The sequence below is a fragment of the Lissotriton helveticus genome, chromosome 12 (genome assembly GCF_964261635.1).
Source record: "Lissotriton helveticus chromosome 12, aLisHel1.1, whole genome shotgun sequence".
Taxonomy (NCBI): domain Eukaryota; kingdom Metazoa; phylum Chordata; class Amphibia; order Caudata; family Salamandridae; genus Lissotriton; species Lissotriton helveticus.
Window position 1 is genome coordinate 693,638,421 of NC_136073.1, and position 15,108 is coordinate 693,653,528.

A 15,108-nucleotide genomic window follows, 5' to 3' on the forward strand; every position below is an offset into this window, starting at 1 on the left:
GAATTTTAAAGACTGATCTTTGCGCTTTTCTGTATGCTGTATTGGTAGCCAAATGTTCACATGTATAGGCAAGTTGTAGGTATGACTGTGCTGGAAGAAGGTGGTAAGGGATAATTACACCCTCTTGACAGGATATTGGATCATACGTTAAAAGACACCAAATTATGAATCGCTTACACTTGAAAGTGTAAGAATTCCTGGTAAAAATGCCTTTTAGTTTCCTTTAGAATGTTCATACAATGCTGAGATAAGTTCAAATGGCCATATTGAACAATTTCAGGAGCCATTCTGCCAAATTAAAGGATGCCACATTGTGGTGATGTAACTGTCCTTGTATGCTGGACAACAGATTTAGTTTGCACAACAGCTTTCTGTGAGGTCTAATAGTAAGGTGAAGGGGCTCTGAAAAATGACTATTGTCCTGGGCACTCAGGAGCAATGATTATCATCTTGGTATTGGAATGCCTCATCTTCGTTAATTAAGCATGATAGGATTACCTTCTAATTGGTGGAAAGGCTTAAAGAAATCTCTTCAATCTATCAAAAGAGCATTGCATTTTGGGATGTAGCGAACAGATCTATGACACGAAACCGCCAGTCTTGGAAAATGTCTTATATTATGTTGTCGCTGGGAACCCATTTGTGGTTTCTGCTAAATATCTGTTCAGTAGGTCTGCCTGAGAGCTATGAATACCTGGGGTATGCACCGCCTGGATGGATGTTTCCTTGTCAAGAGCCAATTGCAAATTGCTTGGATTTTCAGTGACAAAATTCTGGCCTATAGGTTGAGGTAGTGAGATGTGGCTGCGTTGTCTGTATTGATTAAGATACATTAGTTGTTAACAGAGGCAAGAAGGCAATGACACACTGATATGATAAATACATTGCTTGTACAAACACTCTTACCTTCAAAGGATAGACTTTTCTGCTTCTATGTTTAACATCATTCCTACATAATTGAGCACTTGAAGAAGAGTGCACATTGTATTTTGTAAATCGATGTGAAGGTCCAAATAAGGCTTGTTGTTTAGCCTGATGTACAGGAGTATCAACCAACTGTTGATATAGCGATAGATGTAAATCTTTATTTTTGCAGAGATGAGCTGCGACTACTGACATGCACTTTGAAAAGGTCAGAGGTACAAATGGTAGGCTGAAGGGTAGAACTGTGAGCTGGTAATGGGAGTTGCCTGCTGTGAACCCAAGGAAGAAATTAGATACTTACCTGTAACCCCAATTCTCCAGCAGTGGTATCTTTTTTATATTTGCATGCCTGAATCATACCCAGCAGTCAGGCTTTGAATCCCCAGTACATTAACAGCAGTATACAGTAAAAAATATACAGCATATAATATACAGTGTAAAAAGGGCTATAGGCCCGAAACTACATAGTATCTTTAATAGCACATCCACCTTATTTGAAAGAAAAGAGAGGTTCCTCATGGCCATGAGGAAGCGCTCGATTTCCTCCGGCGACGCGTTCAGCCCAGGGACCGGAGGGTGTGGAGCGGGCCGCGGCGCTGGCGACTCCGACGGAGCCGCGTGGGTGGTGTCACCCGAACCCCCGGCCGCATCGTGCGAGCGTCGGGGGGAGTCCGAGGAGCGATGACGCCGCTTGGACTTCTTGTGCCTCTTACCTGACGACGACTTCGACCCGGAGGAGTGCGGCCTACTCTCGGAGCTGTGGTGGCTCCGAGCCCGCGACCTGTCCCTCGACCTCCCATGGGATCTGGACCTCTCACGGCGCGGGACCGACTGCCGGAGTTCGAGGCGCCTACGGGACCGCTCCCGCCTGGCTTTCGAAGAGAGGGCCCGGCAGTCGGAGCAGGCCTTGTCGTCGTGGTCGACGCCCAAACACGACAAACACACACGGTGAGGATCCGTGACCGACATCAGCCGGTCGCAATCGTCACAATGCTTGAAGCCGGGCATCCCTAGCGGCACCGTTTCGGAGTCGAGAGACTTCGAAATAGCAATCAAAAAGGATCAAAAAGTTCGTCAAAAATTGACTAGGGTTACTGCTTTTTCCAGATCTGCGCTAGCTGGCGCGGAAAAAAGAAGAACTGACGTCAGCACGCGGAGGCGGCGTCTAAGTACTCCGACGACGTCATCACGGCGCCCACGACGCCGACGACGGATGCGGAGCCGCAGACGACGCCTACCGACGCGCAAGGGTACTGCTACGCAAAAATTTCCGGATCCAGTCTGACGCCTGGGGATATTCTAAGGTAAGGAATCTAATACTAACGTGTCTCTTTCAGATCCCAAACTTCAGCCAATGAGGTGGAACCGAAAGCTCATCTACTTGCCTTAGAGGCCACCATAGCTCAGACTTCAAAGCAGAAGTGTGATAAACCTCTGACTTGGGATGAGGGAAGGTTGCATGTGAATATATAAAAGAGAACCGAAGAACAAGTAACTTACCTACGGTAACGCATTATCTAGTAGAGACAGGATCTAGCCGCAGATTCTTCAATTTAGAATCCTTCCCAGGTGCAAGACGGGATCCGGAATTGTTTTCTATTGGTACGTCCGTGCGACTCCGTATCAGGATGTGACGTAAACGGAGTCCAACTGATTCCCTCATGGATGCAACATCAGTTTCTTTTGCGACTATTTTCTGCACTCGAAACGCGTAGCCACAAACTGAAAATGCCTATTGAACATTGTGCTTAAACCAAAAGACACTCATGTTTCAAATAAAAACTGAATTTCAAATCAATGAATTCAGTATATGAATATCTGAACAAAGATCTTGAGATGAAAAAGAATTCCTACGTCCAATATCACTCGATTCTCCATTTTTATTTTTTATTTTATGAGAAAGAATACAGGCACTGGGAACCTGGTTAGCAGGAACACAGTGCACATTCAGTCAAAGATGCATCGGAGTCAGGTAAAAAGTGGGGGGTAACCATGCCAAAAGGAGCACTCTACTACACTTGGGCCCTGTCATTCTTGAGAACTTTGGGCAGAAGTGGTATGGGCAGCAAGGCGTACAGGAGGCCTGAGATCCACTCGAGATGAAAAGCGTCTCTGAGCGAAAGCCGCCTTGGAAACTCCAGCACGCAGAACTGCTGACATTGCACGTTCTCCGCAGTGGCGAACAGATCAAACCACGGTTCTCCCCTCTGCTGAAACAGACCTTCCACCACCTCTGAACTGACACCACATTCATGACCCGCTAGCCATCTTCAGCTGAGTTTCTGCGCCATTGCGTTCAAAGAGCCCAACAGGTGTTGAACCACCTAGGATATGCTCTGATGTTCCAGCCATGTCCATAGATGCAGGGCCTCTTAACAAAGGGTCCACGACCCCACTCCGCCCTGTTTGTTGCAATACCATATGGCAGTGGCGTTGCCCATGAACACTTGCACTACCTACCCTAGACGGAAGGTAGAAAGGCTTTTAATTCCAGCCGGATTGCTTGGAGCTCCACAAGGTTGATGTGGAGTCAGGATTCCGGCAGAGACCAGAGGCCTCTGATCTCCACATCTCTCAGAAGTCTGTCAGAACCCAGGAGGGAAGCATATGTCACCACTGTCAGATATGGTTGGGGAAGGGTGATGGGCCTGCTACTGACCCAACCATGGTTCATTAACTACCATTGTAGATCTTTTGCAGTACCCTCTCAGAAAGGCATAATGTCGGAGATTCCCCTGAGGCTGCGCCCACTGGAACTTCAGGTCCCACTGCAGAGCCCACATATGCCTGTGGGCATGTATCACAAGCAGGATGCAGGAGGCCATGAGGCCCAGAAGCCTCAGTGTCAGTCTCACTGAAATGCAGGATAGAGGCTGAAACATCAGTATCATAGCCTGAATATCATGGACGTGCTGTTTGGGAGGATAGGCCGAAACTACATTGAGTCTAGAACAACTCTGATGAAAGGAAGCTTCTGAGAGGGAGTCAGGTGTACTTTGGCATGTTCATAGTGAACCCTAGTGATGGCAGGAGGTATGCCATAGTCTGGAGGTGGGAGACGACAGCCTGGGGCGAGCCCACCTTCAACAGCTAGTTGTTGAGATAGGGGAAGACTGGAACGCCTGATCTCCACAGATGAGCTGCACCACTGTCATTACCTTGGTGAACACACAAGGGGAGTTGGTAATGCCAAAAGGGAGGACATCGAATTGAAAGTGCTTGTGGCCTACCGTGTACTATAGGTAATGCCTGGGGGTAGGCAGGATGAGAATGTGGAAGTACGTGTCCTGTAGGTCCAACGCTAGCATCAAGTCTCCCGGATCCCGGGCAGACAGGACTTGAGCGAGCATGAGCATTCTTAACTTCTCCTTTTTCAGAAAGACATTGAGAGGGCACAGGTCTAGGATAGGACAAAGGCCTTTGTCCTTCTTCGGCACCCGAAAGTAGCGGGACTAACAACCAAGACCTACTTCTGGCGTCAGCACCCTCTCTATGGCTCCCTTGGCTATGAGAGCCACCACTTCCTTGTGGAGCAAGGAGAGATGGTAATCTGTCAGTCTGTCATAAGTGGGTGGCATGGGTGGAGGGTTAGGTCATTAATTGGAGGGATTAGACCCTTCGGACAATCTGAAGAACCCAGCAGTCTGATGTTATTGACCTCCAGTGGGGCAGGTGTTGGCGTACTCTGCCTCCCACTGGGTGCCCATGATGGTAAGAGGGCAAACTAAAGGGGTTGGAGGCTGCAGCTGCCAGAAAATGGTGGTGGACTGGGTTGATCTCTTGCTGCCCCACAAATGGGGTCTGTGGGTCTCCCATCCTTGGATACAGAGAGGCTGGGAATCTTGAGCACCATGGTGACTGGGTTAGTTAAGACATGGCTGGAAGACCCTTCCATGGCGTGAAAGGAGCGAAAGGCAGACTGGGGTTGGTGTAGTGTGAGAGGCACTATTATGGTTTGACACCACGTGATGACCTCGGACTATCAACATTTTAATTGACTATGGTGGTTCATTTTACCCTAGGATGAATGTACGTCCTGCATATATGCCTTTTTTCCTTGAAGATTTAATCTTGCAGTTTTAAAGTGGGAGCTGTCACAGAGTAGAACAGCTTGCCAAGAACAGAACGTGTGGGATGTGTATTTGAAAGCATGAGAGAGAGAGAGAAAAAGAGGTGTGGAATGTACTTTTTGGTCTCAACGTGCAGGGTTATGAGCAGTGGGGCTCAAATGTGCATTGTGTTGTACATTGAGAGATAAAGTATGTGATGCTATAGGCAGTGGTGCACAAATGTGCATTGTGTTGTACATTGGGAAGTTTTATGAAGTTCTTACTATTGGCTTTGACATGGCCTCATGTCATCCTGAATTCTGACTCGGTCTTGCTCTGCGTGCACAGGCAGGCCCCCAGATTGCTCAAGTTGTTTATCCACGTTCAAGGTTGTATTGTTTTCTGCTGGATGGAAGCTTTTGTAAGCTTCACCTAGATAAGGTGTGGGAAGTGTGCTTGGTGCCTTTCAAACCAGAGATTGTTGTTGCCAGCTAAATGTGTGGAATGTACAGCTCTGTCTCGGAGCAAAATACAGGGGCAAGCCAGCTTCTGCCTTGACCTTAACACAGACCAGAACAGTCAGCTCAGTTTTTCGTAACAGAAGAAAGGCGGCAAGGTTTCTAGAACCTTCGCCTTACGTTCATTTGTGGGGCAGACGTGTCGTCACAAAAGAGCGGAACTTGAGTCCCGGTCTTGAGTCCATGCCTGGCTGTCAATGGGCTCCTTCAGCTTGAGTTGGCAAGGATGTCTAGTGAACGACCGATGAGGTGATTTATTTCTGACTAGTGCCATTGTGATGTGTGGCCAGTGGCTATGATCAATTGAGGTGTTTTCTTTGTGATGTGTGAGTGAGTCAGTGCACAGCCAAAGTAATCATTTGATGTAATTAGTGTATATAGCTTTCTGATTTCTTGCAGGACGTCCATTATTATCTGCTTGTGTATTTTATTCATATTCATGCATTTAACTGTTGCATTTACCAAGTGTGTTATTATTGCTTGTATATTAATATATATCTCTACACACATTTGAATGTTGCATCTAGGAAAGTCTTTCTGTTAGAGAGCATTGCATAAATAAAATCCCAAGCCTTATTCTAAAAAGAGAGTATTTGATGCGTTTCATTTTGTAAAGTGAAATCCCTTTCTAGGTGTTGTTCTGTTATATGTCTCCTGCTTCGCCGTGTTTGGGCCATCGTGTGGAAGTTGTATTTTGCTAGGGCAAAGCAATACAGTTGGCAAGGGGTTATGGAAAGGCCCAAGGACCTGGCTGTAGCCCTACTATCCTTGAAGCACTCCAGTGCTGAGTCCATCTGGTCTCCGAAGAGACAGGAGCCATCAAAGGGCATGTCCATAACTGACGCTTGGAAATCCCCAGAAAAGCTAGTTGTTCTCAGCCAGGCATAGGGCAGTAAGACAAAGAAACTGCTCAGAGAGTCGGTCATGTCCAGACGCATCAGATCATGAACTTGGTTGCATCTCTCCTGTCTGTAATAGTTTAGGAAAGTAGGGCCTAGGCCTCCTCCAGAACCAGGGGCAGCACCTGAGCAACCGAATCCCACAGTGCAGGGGAGTAACGGCCTAAATGGGAGAAGAGGTTCCGGGGGGAGGAGGGGGCCATGGGGGGGAGTTATGTTGCTCCCGGCTGAAGCACCTCTATTATGACTTCAGTCTTGACTGCCACAGAGGTGTCCTCTACCACTGTAGTAAACGAGGCTCCCTCCACTGTAGCCATGTTAGGAGGAGAGACCATGCCAGTATCTGGAGAAGAGTCCATTCCTCTGGCGTCTGCCAATTCCGCAATCCAGTCCATTTTAGGCCCTAAGGGCTGGTATTCTTCATAGGAAGGGCTTGGGTTCCGACCAGGAAGGCATGGCTTCAGTGGGTGCCAGAGCAGGTATTCTACAATGCTCCTCTGGCTCTGTCAGAGTTGGAGATGAGAATGGGGATGGCACAGATGGCGCTAGGAGCATCAGCATCTGGACCTAGCACTGGGGAAGGTCGAGGTATCATGACCAGCACTGATCTGGATACATTTGAGGATCCAAGGAGCTCGATTGGAACCGGGGATGGAACCACTGATAGAGAACCAGTAGTCCCCACCAGAACCCGTGGCCCCATAGGCACGCCAGCAGATACGGGCCACCCAAATTTGAGGTGCATGGCCTCATAGAACTCATGAAGTTGGGAGGGGGTCGCTCTGGCTTCCAGAATCTTGGGGAGGTGCCGGCTCATTTGCGGAAGCCAGGCCTTGAATGACGACACAACCTTGTCTCGTCAGATGACTTCATCAGACAGAGCGAAGTCGAAGGTTTGTTCGACTTCTTACCTTTTTTTTCGTGTGGGACTTACCCAAAGACGACTTGGAATGCAATGAGGATCTTGGGCAACGCGACTGATCCCGGGACCTTCCTCTCAATGGGGATCGAGACCGTTGCAGCATCACAGATTGAGCAGCAAGGAGCTTGAGACAGTCCTCCCTCAAGGCTTTGGGGTGCATGGTACGGCAGTGAAAGCAGGCCTTTGCGTTGTGATCGGGCTCGAGGCACCAAAGGCAAATAAGGTGCAGATCCGTCATGAGGGCTTGAAGCCGGCCTTCCTAGTTGACATCCTGCCACACCAAAAGATGATCTCAAAAAAAGACTTTGACAAAAAGTCAAAAAATGGCAATCAAAAAATGACTGGTGGTAGCTTTCTCCTGATCTTTACTGCCTGGCATGGAAAAAAAGAACTGACATCAGTACCCTGCATTTTAAGGATACTTTATTCTGCCCCAGGGCCCTATAAAAGTTCCTGCAAGCTTAGATCACTTAGATGGCATAACAGCCCAATTTTCGCCCAATTTCTTAAGACTTTTTTGATGTTCCTAGCAGGAAGATGCCTTAGTGTCCAGGGATTTTTTTTTAATGTTTACAAAAGGTGTATGGTTTGCTGTGCATTTGATTATGTAGTTTAACACTTGTTCTGTGCACTTTTATGGTTCAACGCCGAAAAAATTAAGTTATTATTGACGTCAGCGTGTTGGGGTGGTACCTATACAGGCACCTCACACGTCACTTCCGGCACGGATGACCCCACGCAGAGCCGAATAAAGCCAGTTACCTGCAAGCAGGGGTACTGTTCTGACACCTGCATATTATTCTACGGTAAGGAATCTGAGGCTAGAAATCTCAATCACATCTTCTTTGCAGCTCTTTCCAGAAGAGAATGAAATGTGGAAATATCCATCTGATCTTGAGGGACAGGTGTGTCACACCCTTCTCTAGGGGTTTCAATTTCATCTGCATTATCAACTTGACCTCCATCATCTTTGAAAGTTCACATTCTTCCTCATCGAAATCGGTATAGATAAAATGATTGGAGTCATCGTACCCATATCTTCAGGCGTTGGTAGAACCTTTGGTCTTTGAACCACTCTGGGTGATGCTTTCGGAGGTGGACGAGGAGTAGTGACAACTGCTGTGAAAGAGGATTAGCTGATACAGGAGTAGGCTGTTGTGGTGGATGTTTTGGTAAAAACTTCTGAGAAGTTTCCCTCATTTGTTGTAATGTAGTAAATAGCCATAGGCACTAGAACAACTTCACAACATAGGTGTTGAGATATACAAGACCATGAAGCTTGATGAAAACTATCCTGATGGTAATCCAAGTCTGAATAAAAGGGATTTTCCTCCATGTCTTCTCCAAAATCCAGGACATATTTCACATTCAATTGTTTGTGACTACACACAGTCTGTGAACCACATTCACTTACCTCATTTTCCTGAGCAGATTGCAAAATTCGCGTTGGTGGTAATGCTGATAACTTTAATAGTCAAAGCAGAGGCATGAAAATTGCATCTGATGGCATCAATGGAAAGGTCAGCGACAGCATAGCCTCTACCGTTGATGGCATGTTCGTCGACAATGACGACGACCGAGCCGCTTTTGACTTGGCTGATGGGTCCAGCATCGACAGAATTGGCGTAGAAGGGATCGCCTCTGACAGGATCGTCAACAGTATTGTCCCCATCAATGCTGAAGGTCTTGTCGTCTACAGCCTCAATGACGTCGACTGAGATTTTGTAGATTTGTTCTTCTTTGTTAGAGGTTGATCCTCAATGGCATTGGATGATCTCTTAGATGAACGTTGTTTAGAGACAGAATGGGTGGCTGCAAGAGCTGTTCCAAACAGATCCAAATGAGTAAACTGAAGAAGTCACCTTTATTTTGTTACCTTTGTAGAAGAGCTTGACGGAGCACTGTTCACTGAATCTTTCCAAAAAATATTCTCCTGTGCCATCAGATCAACCTTCTTTCTCTGTCCTTCAGAGTTTTAGATTAAACATTCCTACAAATGTGACATTTAGATGCCAAATGTTTAGGATAAAAGCGATAATTACACTTTAAATGTGGGTTTTCAGTTTAAGTCTTTTTAAGACCTCAGGAGATGAAATAACCTTGAAAAGATGTTTCTTGTCCCCATCAGCCATGGTGACAGTTGACTGTCCAGTAAAAAGATCTCCCTGGCCCATAGATTTAAACAATTTCCCTAAAGAGCAAAAGTGGAACCTGAAGCATATCCGTTGCAGGAATTTTCATCTTAGGTGGGTCTTGTTAACAAAAGAGAGAGTTGTGGTGAAGCTCAGTAACACCTTGAATGGGAGTGGGAAAAATCTGTCACCATTGAAGTTGACCTTGAGTGCCAAGACGAGAGTCTTGAAACCAAATATTTCAAAGTTGAATGCTTTAAAACTTAGTATCCAGATGGTGAGCACTTCACAATTGGTTGACTTGGGAGTCAAAATGGAGAACTTCTCTGGCGATGAAGTCTTTTCTTCGGTATAGGCAATGCAGAGCAGGCATCTGACGGTGATCATGACAGTGCTGAACCATGTGCTGACATGGAAATATATATGGTGTTGAACAGTGCCCTCTGGAATGTCCTCTGTGGTGGCATCATAACCCTCTTAATGAGTCCTTGCTTGGGAGCTGTAGGAGGCAATTCTCTAGCCGGCTCTGTGATATTTAATTCTCTCTATCCTCATCATGAGATGCTCCAATTTCCTTTTCAGACTTACCCCTTCTTGATTCTTTAGGGATTTTGTTTGGCATTTTCTGCTAAAACATGCACTCCTTGACCAAATATAAGGATGGCAAGCAAACCACACGCATAGTAGTTGGCAAGTGGTAGCATATTTCCTTCCACAGGAGGCATACTTAAAAAAAACTAAAGGCATAATCTGGAAAATCCTATCAGAGATGGGAGAAATAAGAAGGAAAAAGCTTGAAAGCATGTAAGATGTTGAATACAGTGTGAAAAAATGCAATTCTAACCAGAACAACTTAAATGAAAGGGTGAAGAACCCCTGCCACGTTCTTAGATCCTCTAAGCACAAGCCAGTAAAAAAGAACTGAGCCTGTGAGGGAACTGCCAGTACAATGCATGTGGGGAGAAGGAAACCTGTTGAGTTGTTAATGGAGCAGTGCCTGTTTTTCTGTCTTGTGCACTTGTTACCCAACAGGCCCCATTTTTTCTTCATGTTTTCTTGCTTTAGCACTGACATAAGGGAATTCTGAGTCAGTTTTAATACTTAAAGCACAGGTTAATCTTGAGCTGCAATGTTTCATTAGGTAATCTCTAATTATGATTAAGAGAGAACTATTTGGAAAGAAAAGGGTTTAGTTAACCTAGAGAGGTTGGATCTGCATTTTGCAAAACCAGAGCTCACCTCCAATTCAAGACATGGATATATTTTGTTTTGTAAAGAGTTCTTGGATCACTGATTGCAGACGGGAATCATACAATACAGAAGTATGTTAAGTTACCCGCAAATCTTGTTTTCTTTCAACACAAAATTAATTGCTTACCTTTTGTGGACACTATTCTCTGGTAGCCTCTGCAAACATAAGTCATCTACTGGAATAATGTAAACCATTAATTACCTGTTTTTCCTCAGGTTTGAGGGTCATAGTAGGTGGGTCCATGATAAAGGTTGTTGCTTTGGTGTCATGCTGAAAGCAGAAGAAGATCTCCGCATTCATGGGGGACACGTTCATGATGGTGATCTTTTCCATGTTTTCAGGAAAGCGGCCTGTCTTGTACCTAAGAAAGAAAGATCAAATAGGAGAAAGGGCAGTGAAACTAGGAACCTGATCTTCCTTATGATATCCCAAATAGTTCAAACTACCTCCTAAAATGGGATAAGCAAACCATAAAAGTGCATCAAATTAATATTGACTCTGTGTATGCCACTGTTAACCACACAGGATGTCTTTAAATGGTTATGTTAGTATTGTTTTGTGTGTGATTGCCCCAACAAAGAAAGAAGAGAAACAATTTCACAAAACAGAAAGATTAAAGGTGTTGCGTCTTTATTTTAAGTAGGATAGGACTCCAAAAGGTTCATAGGAAATACTAATCAATTAATATGGACAACACAAGTAAGGGGACAGGACCATAAGTACAGCATTAAAACTGTTAGGGTAAGGGAAATAAATGCAAAAACTGTATATTGAGTAAAACAGAATAATTAGATATTTGGCAGGTCAGATGCTTTTTTAGAACTCAGACAGAAATGATTATTGATTTCTGGGTCCCTGACATATAGCTACCTCCTCGGACTTAAGAGTTAGTGAACAAGGCAAATGAACTAAGTGTAGGAGACTACTACATCAAATCACTTGTTGGGTTGTTTGCAGGTAGAGACAATCACTCAGTGTCATAATTGTCACACTCTACATGCAGATTATATGTATCTGCGTCCATTTTAATACAAACTCATGCAACAGTAATACAGAGAGTACCATTATTTATGGATTTCATGGAGATTACAGCTCTCAGAAGAACAAAGTTTGAGGTAGTTTTATTGATTTATTTAGAATATTACCATCCTGCCAACTCACTGCAGCCATCAAACATCATCAACTCAGTTGGAACACTGATTAACTTGGTGCTATCTCTTCTAGAGGACAAGGGTTGTCTTTCTTTCTAAAGGCCAGATAGTAGGTAGTCCAGGAATTCAAAGCATCTGCCTCAGCACCTTATACCTGTAGTTGGAAACTGTTGGCAGATTGTTCCAATTTCTCAGAAACCTTGGCAATATGCATTAGTACAATTTGTCCTTCAGATATTGAAATATGGATATATAGCAAGTCTAGTGGTTCTGAAATTTGTAATATTGGTTCCATGTGTTAGTACTGATCACCATCCATAACAGCAGCATTTGAGTTTTTGGAAACACTTGGCTTGATTAGAGGTTTTAATTTTCTTAACAAAAATACGGTAAACCTCTTTTGCAAATAAAAGGACGGGCACAGTTTATTTACATTCCCGATAGAACAACATGTCTTGAAGAATAGCAATGCTGACTGAATTTGATACACCATCTTCTTTGACATCTGAATGCACAATCTGGATATGCAGGCCAAAGCACTTAAAAATAGGTTTTCAAATTATCTGCTAACGTGATATAGATGGCCCACTTCAAACTAAGTATGGGTGGCAGGAACTATAAGTGGTTTGAGTTGAGAGGCAAATTTAGACTTATAAACAACTTATTTTCAATAAGTGTAGTCAAATGTGATGGATGCAAACATCCATCATGGAAACCCTGGCATGTTTTGATGATGTTTGGATGTATCACCTTTTTCATTACATTTTTCTGGGTAAAACGGGAAATTGAAAGAGACCAAGAAGCAAATAATTACATGATAGGTAGGTACACCACCAGTTTCAACCCAGCTATGCATTGTGCTGCCTACCCCTGCCTCACAAGATAGGCATCTGATTTTTCCTTGTCTTTCCAGTAGTTTTCCTCTTTTTGGCTGTCCTATATGCTTATTTACTTGATATACAGTATCTTCATCCAATACATCTACCAGGAGGAGGCTTTTCTGCTCCATCACCACTCTTTCTGCACAAAGAATACTTTCATATTGAGTTTAACACTTCACCTCCCACTGTGTTTTGTGTGTATTAGTTACTTTCAGAAATAAAATGTGTGCTGTTTGTATTCCTAATACTTTTTTCTCCATTTTATGCATATATAGTTTCTAAAGCCTCTGCCATGAGGCTTGCTGTTCATATACCATTTAACTTTATAGCAGTAATAGTGTTGTTTAGGGGTAACTTGGATGGGAACTGCTATTTACATCTTGCTGATTGAAGCTCCTCTAGGCAGCACTGTAACTTTTAAGATTCAACTCATCAAACCACTGATCTTTTAAAAAAAAAAAAAACAATCTCTTTAAAGTTGACCTGTTTTAGGAGTCCAGTATTTTAACCCGCTATCATTCAATGGTTTTATTTTCCAAAAATAATTGTATAAAAAATGATCTAGAATTGGCAGTTTATGGGGCCAATGAGTATGTGGTACACTCGTGAAGTCTTTAAGCTCAAGGGCATCAAATGATACTACAACTTGCCCTTTGATTTTGGTGAAATGCTGCCTCTACTTGTAGCCCACCTCAAGACTCGCACACCTTTACCCTTAATACTAAAGAGCTTTGACAACTGTACATATCACACCATATAAGATAGGTCCAGTAGCAAATACAGCAATTTTGCATCTTCTTGATGCACCCTACAGAAAAAAAGCAAATTCCAGAGAATCAGCACGGGATAGGAAATGAGAATGTGAGGCCCACCAAGCATGAACAGGGTTTTACATTTAGACACCTAATGTCCTTAAACTGTGTGGCAAATTAAATGGAAGAAGCAGGTGAATGTTCAGTGCTTGAGGAAGATCTAACTATAAGAAAAACCTATGCTGTGTTACAAGTGCATCCATCATTGAGGCCTTTTAGTCACCACATAGTGTCATCAATAAATACATTTAAATGTGAGGATGAAGATTTATTTTTGGGATACTCAACATGCCACATTTTTCCTTACAAATTGGGATTGTAAATGTGACAGTTTTTTAGTGACCTGCACTTCTGATCCTCCAGATTCTCACAGCCACTAAGGAATAACGGTCAAGGTATTTTATACACATTAAATATATCACAATAGCCTAACTGATTCTAGCTCTTGTGTACTTACTAACAATTAAAGGCTGTATAGAAATATACAATCAGTAGTTAAGACATTACTTCTCTCTCGTTTTTCCACACAGCAACGGGCCAAAGTCAAACGTCTCGCTATTCAGCAGGAACTTTTTGTGGATTATCTCATCAGGTTTCACCTCCTTCCGACGGTGTGGGAACACAATTCTGAAATAGGCATGCCAGAAAGTTAAGAAAAGAGCTTACCACCTTTTTGCAACCAGTACTCCTGTTCAACCAATATGTGAGGTTAAAAATCTAACAGTATTTTGATGTATTTCAGACAACTCAATATTTTCAGGAAGTCAGATGTTGCCTTTGTTTATTTACCCAAAGGAGCCTAGATAATATCAATTGATGTACATTAGAATACATTGCATGTATTACAACAATTATTGAAGCCACTAAGGCATTTCACTAATATTTTTGATGATTTAGAATTCAGATCTCACTGATATTTTTGTAACAATGAATCGACAAAACCTTATAGCTCATTTAGAGTTTGGTGAGCATCCCTCCAAGCCAATGGGGCTGTAGAGGGATTAAAGTTCAGCATCTGAATACATATTTGGAATTAGTGCTTCAGTTGCAAAAGCACCCCGAAAATCAAGGGTTTCTTACTGGGCTGGGCGGAAGGGGGTCAATTGTTTATTTTTCTGTTCGCAGCGGCCGTGCCGGTAACATCATCTGCAAACTTTAAAAAATCTGCATCAGAAGGTCCATCCTAAATAGGATTTCCACCGCTGTAACGTCATAGGCTGCCAAGTTAAAGGTCTGATACCAGTTCCCCCACTGCCACACAAGGTGGGTCAAATGAAAAAGAGGCCGACAGGCTATTATCCGATTTTTGCTGGATATCCCATTACTGCAGAACTCCAAATGACCACCTATGTTCTTTCCCCAGTTATTTGCTTATGGAAGAAACCCATTTCCCAAAAGCCAATACCCAAGTAATTTAATTGTGTCACTAAATTATCCTTTTGAGGTATATTGACAATCAATGTTTTGACCCTTTTTCTAAATGTAGAATGTGAAAATAAACTTGGGACGCAGATAGTAACTTAAGCAAGATATTTGGTCTCATTCCTAGTAGTAAGGGGTCATCTAGT

General features: G+C 43.6%; 1 protein-coding gene across 2 annotated transcripts in view; it reads right to left on the reverse strand.

Annotated features, from left to right (window-relative positions):
• The window catches only part of HYDIN (HYDIN axonemal central pair apparatus protein), a 3,619,565-nt gene that overhangs the window by 1,567,689 nt on the left and 2,036,768 nt on the right, over positions 1-15,108 (reverse strand). For both annotated transcript variants that reach the window (XM_078670948.1, XM_078670947.1), the window contains 2 exons: positions 14,048-14,167; positions 10,898-11,057 (listed from right to left, as the gene is read on the reverse strand). In XM_078670948.1, the coding sequence (XP_078527074.1) occupies positions 10,898-11,057; positions 14,048-14,167 (280 nt within the window). The remainder of the gene's footprint in view (positions 1-10,897; positions 11,058-14,047; positions 14,168-15,108) is intronic.